Here is a 9,292-nt window from a genome sequence, read left to right as displayed (position 1 = left end):
TTCCGAATTCCGAAATTATTCAAAATACTGTCTATTTCAATTTATATTTATATTTTATGAATTCATCTCAATGGCTTTGATTAGGTTTTTTACTATTCATTGTAAACGATTAGACTTCGCCCTCATGCCGCACAATAAACACTCCAGGCCGAGCGAGAAGCTGCGCGTTCACCAGAAAGGGACGACGAGTAAATTTCGGTGGGCAAGCCACGCCCCGTCTTTTACCACATGGCACCGAGTCGTCACGGATCGATCCGAAGTCGATCTCTGTTACCGATCGCGCACGCTTTCGGCGAAGGAGGTTTCGTAGTAATAAATTTTAGTGTTGTTTTAACTCTTGTTTAGTACGCATTGTGAAAAATATTGAGCTTTTATCGATAAAAATAATAAAATACGAAGACTATATTTGATAAAAAATAAGTGAATGTTTTATCAAAGACTTGAGTATTTATGCAATAGCAGTGTTGATAGTGATAATTATTGTTGATAGTGCTTAAATCTGTTTATGGTAAGTTTTATAGATTTTACGTAAAAAATGTTAACTCAAAATATTACCACGCATGCTTCATTTATATTCAGCATGTTTTACAATTTTTAATTTTTAACATCTATTTCTGTAAAAATGTACTCATAAAATTTATCAATTTTATCTTTATAAATTTCATTTTTAATTATTATTATTTAATCCCGAATCACTCAAATATTTACGCATAATTGTTATCGATTTTATGCTGCAGTTTTTTTATCTAACGTGTTACGTAATGATTAAGAATTTAAAATATTTTTGTGAGTGCTATTTTTATAGATTAACATTACGCAAAAACAATCTTAAGTTTTTTAATGCATTTAGTTTAATTAGTGTTTGATAACTGCGAAGCTTGGTAATTAATTATTAAGTATAATAATGTCAATTAGTGGATTATTGTATATAAAATACTAATTCAAAATTGAATGTTTTCTAACAACTTCATGATCCAAAATATCATTTGAATGTTAGGATTAAACATAAATTCTACAGTAGAAAGACGCAGAATTAAATAAGACCATTGTTTCTCAAACTTTATATATTTATCATATACTTCTTATAATTAGGAAATTTTTATTGCATAATTTACAAACCGACGTTCTTGTATTCATGTACTTTGCTCAATATTGTCTCAATTTTAAATTTTGTTCATTTTGTTAATTTGATCTTTGATTTGTAAGTATTTGTTTGTTTGATCATATTTATATCATTATTGATCTAATTTTGCTTAGGTTAAATTTGACGTTTTTCAATTGGTATAAAAGATTGTGAAACTTAGCAAAGTTTTCTAGCAAAATAGATAATACACGTTCAAATTAATCAGAGATTCCCAAACTTAGTTTCATTATCCTGATCTCTTACCATTACTCTTATATATCATACAGTAATTGTTTTCCTACAATTGTTTAGTTCACAGTTTGAGAAACACTCAATTACCACCAAATATAAACTTTTATCACTGCGCAGAGTTAAAAATCAACACATACGTTCCTTCGTTGCTTTTTAAATTAAACAATCAAGATAAATTATTTTTTGTTATTAATTTCTGTCCAACGGAATGTTTGCCTCACTAGAAGATTTTGTTTATATTAAAGTTTAATTTATTTAAGAATACGCGTGTTCAGAAGTTGAAACATTTTTTGCACCCACGATTTATCTTGCAAACCAAGGCGTGAAAGTTTACATTATGATAAATTAAACATATTGAAAATTTTTATATTTGTTAAATGATCGCAATCTCAAAATTCTTCATGGATGGGGTTAAATTTTTAGAAATTGCTTAGATACATTTTAAATAAGATATTAGCGTTTGTGCTGCAATGAAGAATTTCTTCATCTAGGTTTTTTTCTAGATAAACAAATACTAAATTCGATGATAATCTTTCAAAATGAGATGCAGGTTAATGATATTTTCAATGTTATATAACAACACGTTAACCGCCACAATAATATCAAGTAAGTATTTTCACATGGGCCATGGTAACTTAGATAATTCAGTTAAAAATGTATCAACGAAGTTTAACGTATCAAAAAATATTTTTTTGGCCAAATTCCTGGAAAACACTATTTTGTATATCACACATATATGACTGATACTGTTTTTTATTGTTTCACCAAATTGCATAATATGTCAGACATATATAGGATCCGCCAACTAGCTTTTTTTGAAAAATTCCTTAAAAAATCTACTGAATATTTTGCCAATTTTCTTTTTGTTTGAAAATTCTATTAAAAAACCACTAAATATTTTCACTTTTTTTTATTTTAAAGTGAAATGTAAAGAGGTAGGTCGTACCCCCTAAAAAAAAAATATTTGGCGGACCCTATATGTTTGACATGGCCCATGTAGAATTTCTTAGCGTCAGACACACATGACTGACATGGCAATTTACGTGCTAAATTTCTGAATTGTGATATTGATCCTTTAATAAGTAAATGAATAGTTCAATAAGTAAATGAATGTTACTTGATTTCGATAGTCAAAAATGATTTATTATTTAGCATGGAATATTTTTCAGTTTGACTCGAATTTTTATTTCGCCGTTAAATTTAAATTGCTCTCTATAAAACATGACTTTGACTCTAAACTTAATCCACCCAATAATAATTTCGCCACCCCCCGCTGCTAATTTTTACCGTTCAATATAAAAACTTGTTACTTTCAGATCAATAACAAACCCTGAATTTATGTAACTGTTCCTTACCTACCTCCACCCTTTTACCGTAAAGTTTTACAACCACCATAGTCCGAGTTTTATTTTTATTCCCATTCAACTGTTATTTTTTTATGGCCTCCGTACGCAAAAGTCAACTGCCCGATAGGATTAAGACCGTTATGGTAATAGAATTTCTTTAAGCTTTAAGAAAAAATCGACGGAACCCCTTCTCTAATAAGCTTTTAATTTTTTCCATTCGTAAGTCGCGCATATAAATATTATGGGGTTTAATTTTTCTTCGACCCTGAGATAATGATTTTCAGCCCCGACCAGGAGATGCGAAGCCGTGCGCTCCAGTTTTATTGTAGGCGGACCGGGTTTATGGCGTTCGCTCGGCTGTTTGTGTATGACGTGAAATTTTTAGTCGAATTTCGTGCACTGCATGACGTTTATTGTACTCTAGTTACGAAATTTATGATTTAGTATGGCTTAACTCTTTTGTTAAGACAGTAAAATACATGGAGTTGTATACACAAGTACGAAGGAGCCGATGCAATGGGCGGAGAAAGGTCAGAAAGTTTTAACATAACAATAGATGATTCTCAGAATGAGGTCTTCGACTTTTGGCAAACAGATATTTGCATATGTTTTTAGTGTTTTTATAAAGCTTTAAGGACGATTTGAGGAACACATTTTTCACCAAAAAATGTTTGGATATGAAATTTCTCTTTGCCAGAAAACCCAGTCACCTACATAAACATTCTTGAATAAAATAGAAATGTTATGGTAATGCTTATGCTACGGGTCTATATTCGTATGAGTTGGTAGTAACAAACTTTCAAAAATTTAGGTATTTTCTGTGCGAACAGACGTTTTACAAACTTAAACGTCTGACCTACAAAACGCACAAATCTCAAATCACAATTTTATCAAAATTGCATCTCTTTGATGTCTCATTCATAACACAAACGTGAACAAACGTGAAGTTAGATTTTTTGCGTAATGATCTCATAGCAAACTAGTGGGACGCATGGCATCGTGCCTTAAGGCAAATTGCTGGAACTTCCCGTACCAAAAATTATTTTTTTAAAAACGATTAACATTTTTGAAAAAATTTTACTTCGAAAAAATTAGATTTTCGAGAAACTATAAATTCGACAAAAAATTACTTCTTTTTTGATTTTTTTTTTAAAATGTTTTCTTTATTTTGATATATTTTGGAAATTTTGAACTTTTTTCCAAAGCAATCGTACTGCTTTGACTGCATAGAGACGAAACGTCAAAGCGCGCAAGCGCCGCGTCGCCATTTAACGGATAAACATTGGTACGGAACCCATAGGAATGTAAACCAAATTTATACTTATTGTTAAAATCTCTATAAAATATCTAATAATTTGATGTGCATATGTCTAATGATCATTTTGACCGCCAAATGGCATTTTTTTACTTTTTTTCATTAGATCTCCGAAATCGCTAAACCTGCCTTCATGAAAATTTGATCAGTTCTTTATCTTGTTAATACAAGTAAAATGTTTTTTGAATTATTCAAATCGGACGCTCCGTTCTCTTAAAAACCAAGTTACCGTTTTTGACACTTTTTGCCCCACATCTTCGGAACGGCTAGACCTGCCTTTGCCAAAAACTAATCAGCACGTCTCCTTATCAATACGAATCGAATGTTTTTTTAATTATTCAAATCGCTTCATCCGTGTTCTCGAAATCGTCGACGAAAATTTGTATCCGAACAGACACACATACACACACACACACACACACACACATACATCCATTTTTTTCTAAGGTATTCCAAAATATTCAGCAACCTCTGAAACGTAAAGATATATAAAAATTTTCATTTTTGATTTTTTTGCGATTACTATAACTTGCCCTACGGGAATTTAATAAATAGCTTTTATACAGTTTGTTACTACCAACTCATATGAATATATTTATATTTTATGCAAAAATTGGCTCCTCAATCACATACGTTACTGATTGAAAATGCATCCAATATTTTTTATGCAAATTTCTGTTCCCACTAATCTATATTTAGACTTTTAATAATTATCTGATTCCCAAATCTAATTATAACGAGTACTTTTCCCAATGCAATCGCTTAATTGCTATATTCCACATTAAAATATGGAGTTATCGGTAAATTTCGGAATATTTTTCAGAATGCGGCTCCCGAGGCGACAGCGGTAGCTTTTGAATGTCGTAATTATATTTTGTTTTTAATTATTTTTTCCAAAGAATCTTTGTGTTTTATTTGGATCCGGAACGTGTTGTTCGGAAATTTTTAGTGAATGCGGTTTGTTTGGGACAATTACATCGCCTAAAGAAAAATGATATCGATATTGCAATAATATAGTTTCCGTCATTATGACATCAGAGAGGTGGATGACTAATTAACTTAAGCGCGATTTGTTTTAGGTGCAATTATTATTTCAAAAACAATCGTATTGAAATAATGTTTTTATATCGGAACTTGATACCTAAATTATATCATGCAATATGATTTTCGAAATAATATTATATGTAATTTGAGATGTTTTTAATTATTTCGAATTTTATCAGAAATTAACTTGAGAAAAATATAAATAAAAATATCGTTATCGTTGTAATAGCCAGATTCCATGTTGATTACATAAACCCAATTTAATCAAACCTGATTTTACGGTCATATTTTCACCAAGTAAAAATGTTATCAGTATTGCTCTATGACTAATTAACTTAAGCACGATCAATTTTAGGTGCAATTATTATTTCAATAACAAACTGAAATAATGTTTTCATTTTTAATTTCTATGCTAATATCGAAACTGGATACCTAAATGACATCATGCAATAAACTTTCAAAAATAATATTCTACGTAATTTGAGATGTTTTTAATTATTTCGAATCCTATAAGAAATTAACTTGAGAAAAATATAAACAAAAATATCGTTATCGATGTAATTGCCAGATTCCATGTTGATTGCGTAAACACAATTTAATCAGTTTAATTTTATCAAATCCTATTAGGATTTCGCACCGAATCCATTTTCATCAAGTACTTTTTTGTAGAATGTTAGGTGCGCGTTTGCTCATTGGACGTTTTTACGGCACAGGCTGTATTTTATACAGAGGGGTAGTTTATAAGGGTGACTTAGTCGTACGAATGACGACGCGTGCTGTATTTTATTGATCTGATGAAATTCTCAAAATTAAAATTTGACTAAAAAATGTTTGTTGAAATAATTGTTCAAATTAGTATGTAACTTATTTTATATATAATTAAATTCATGATTATTTGGAATTGGGGTGTTTTTGACACTTAAATTTGTTATTATTTGGAATTGTTATTACATTTCTATTATTTTACATGAATATTATTTCAGCAAAAAAAAAATCGTTCGCTTTTGAGTAATATATGTAATTTTACAAGATTTTTGTATGAAGTCTAGGGGGTGGAATTGAAAAGAGGATTGCAAAGTTGTGATATCTAATAATTTCTACAATTATTGGTAATTGTTCATTAAATAAAAATTTATATTTCAAAATTATACTATCAATAACATGTTTCTAGATCAAATAGCTATAATTAATCTAGAATGTGTTGAATTGCCAACATAAATTATTTTTATTCCTCCACTTTGAGAAGCTCTATATGTCCTCGCTAGATTTATTTCATCAGGGGTGCATAAATAACACTAAACCGCATTTTTTGCTCAGGATTTAGAAAATGGAAGCGTGCCCGTTTTTCCATTTTTATTTTGCTTCCCTTAGCATTACGTGGCAACAAGGCGGATATATTAGTTCGCGTGCCCAAGAGCGATCATAGATTATACCTTTATATTCAATCAATTGAATCAAGGGGGCCCTCACGTGCCTTCTTGAATACCTGATGTGTCTGGGGTGGTTTAATTTAACGCGGTTTGTTGTAGATTTTATTAAAGTTCCGGAATTGCTTCTTGTTCAACTTTGTAGGAATGAATCATATTCACACAATTTGAGGGGAAAAAATAAGTACCAATACCGAGGAGCAATTTGTGATTCTACTTATATACAATATTATCTTTAATGCCATTTGTTTTTACAATATTTTTCTTAAATTTACATAATTACACAATATATATATTTTAATATAATTTTCTTGAATCCATTTTTAACACTTATCAGTAATAAGTGGCTACGTGATGTAATGAAATATATTAGATAGTGATACATTTATTCTGACTTGTCCGGTTTTAAGATAAGAATGTATTCATACTTTGATGATTCATTTCCCCAATTTGCGTATTGAAAGAATTTCCGTCATTTATCTATTTTATTCAGAAGTCAAAACAAATTTTGATTAATTCTACATATTTTGAGAAAATTCAATTCTTATTCTGTTTCACATTTTTGTTATATTTTGCTAATGGTTTCGAATTGTTTTTAAATTCATTCAAAATTTATAAACTTAATTTTAAATATATTATTGAAATTTTGATACGGTGATGCAATGTAGTTATCACACATTCCGTTTGGAATTCATTCACATTTGGATTTGGTGTTTATAATTATGTGAATAATATTTGGCAAGTTTCTGATAAAAAATCGAATATACATTGTTTAATAGACATATTACAAATTTTGTGCAAGTGATAAAAGAATATAAATGTAGTTACAAAGCATTTAATTGTATATCTATATATACAATGGTTTCAATGTATCATTAAACAATTGTATCTGTGAAATTCTTTTTTCATAATATTTTGGTAATTGGACGTTATCTAAAAATTTTTGTAAATAGTTCTGTTATGGTGGATGAATATTATTTTGTATTTTAGATAAGTTGAGTTAGTGTTGGAATATTTATTAAATTCTGTTTATTTTATAGATGCACGTTGGTTGGGACGCAGCAGCCATGGGCCCGACAGCATTCGAGCAGCAGTGGATGCCGATGCAAGTCGTAAGTACATTGTGCTCTCTAAATATTTTAAATTAATTTAATTTATTTAAAAATATTACTTTATAACGACGGTCATTTGTCAGTTTTTAAATTTTATTTTTTTTTTATTTTTATTATTTAATTATAACAATTTAATATTTAGTTTTTATTTAATTTTATTTTCAAATTACAATTTAAAATATTACAATTTTTTAAAATTACTTTGTAATGGTGGTATATTTGTGTATACATATTACAAAAATATTTTTGATATTTTTTTCAATATTTACATTTTTTTAATAATAAAATTCCTATTCTATGTAATATAAAGATGACTAATTATTTTTTTTTTTTATAGAAATCCGAACCCCGCGATATCCAGCACAGTGAGCCTTTCCATTCAACTGAAAGCAGTAGCAGTCGCGATTCCAACCCCAATAGTCCCCAAAGTATGGACAGCATTGAATCTCACCACCAGCAAATGCCTAATGCATACTACGATCCTAGTGCTCATTATCGTATGCAAAGCACAAATCCAATGATGCAACACCAGTTCAATCCATTGACGCCTCCAAATTTTGATACGCCGAAATTGGACCGTCTTTTGGGTGCCTACCACCAGCATTTATCAGCAGCAGCTTGCTTGCCTCTGCAAGCGCCGACTCCTCCAAAATCTCCATCTGGAATTCTTCCAGAAACCCCAGAATTGACGGCTAATGAAAACAGCTGTGGAGAGAGTGAACATTCCGACGATGGACCTAAAGATGAAGGTGATAATAAGCATTTGAATTATGATTCGGGTGAAGACAATGATGATTTATTGAGCACGCCGAGATTAATTCGCACGGCAAAGTGAAGACTTTCAAATGCAAGCAATGTGATTACGTGGCTGTAACTAAGACTGATTTCTGGAAGCACATCGAACAGCACATTAAACCTGAGAAGAGATTGTACTGTCCGAAATGCCCTTTGTTACTGAATACAAACATCATCAGGAATATCATTTACGTAATCACACCGGTTCCAAACCTTTCCAATGTAATAAATGCCGTTACAGTTGTGTGAATAAATCTATGTTGAATTCACACAAAAAATCGCATTCAAACGTTTACCAATATCGATGCGCTGACTGCAACTACGTCAGTAAGTATTGTCATTCATTGAGTTACACTTGAAAAAATACAAACATCAGCCCGCTATGGTTTTGAACCAAGATGGTACGCCGAATCCATTGCAAATCATCGATGTTTATGGCACAGAGAAGAGGACCTAAAGCCAGACCAACTCCAAACGGGATGATATGCCGCAGCAAATGTCCATACAAACTACACCCGTTAGCCGTTTACAACAATTGCAACAAGAAGAGCAGCAAAATTTGGCTAACGTTCATCAACAGCAAATGTTCCAGAATCCATTTGCCGGAATTCCGTTCCATATGGACCTTTGCTCACTGCCTTCCCAGGTTTCCAAAATCTGATGTTCAATAACAAACAATATTGAACCTATGTTATCGTCCGGTAAGACGGAACAGCAGCCTTCGGAAATGCTACCCAGAGAGAATCAGGAAAATCAAATTCTTCCTAAACCGGCGGAACATGAATTCATGAGAACGCAGCTGGTGCAGCCTCCCAAAAACACCCACTCAAAATATCATTATTGACGAACCTGTAGATATGTCGCCGAAAAGAACCGCG

General features: G+C 31.1%; 1 protein-coding gene across 1 annotated transcript in view; it reads left to right on the top strand.

The window, feature by feature from the left end:
• The first annotated feature begins 280 nt into the window (after positions 1-280).
• LOC113370147 (protein hunchback-like) overlaps positions 281-9,292 on the top strand; it is a 12,954-nt gene continuing 3,942 nt past the window's right edge. Inside the window, 6 exon segments of the mRNA XM_026610813.1 lie at positions 281-508; positions 7,548-7,619; positions 7,957-8,428; positions 8,431-8,565; positions 8,568-8,759; positions 8,762-9,060. Of these exon segments, the coding sequence (XP_026466598.1) occupies positions 506-508; positions 7,548-7,619; positions 7,957-8,428; positions 8,431-8,565; positions 8,568-8,759; positions 8,762-9,060 (1,173 nt within the window). The 5' untranslated portion in view covers positions 281-505.

This window comes from Ctenocephalides felis, unplaced genomic scaffold (genome assembly GCF_003426905.1).
Source record: "Ctenocephalides felis isolate EL2017-DRISC unplaced genomic scaffold, ASM342690v1 CF-g0.4_SCAFFOLD_01492, whole genome shotgun sequence".
NCBI lineage: Eukaryota > Metazoa > Arthropoda > Insecta > Siphonaptera > Pulicidae > Ctenocephalides > Ctenocephalides felis.
Note: the sequence above shows the minus strand (reverse complement) of the source record. Positions and strands in the feature narration are given on the sequence as shown.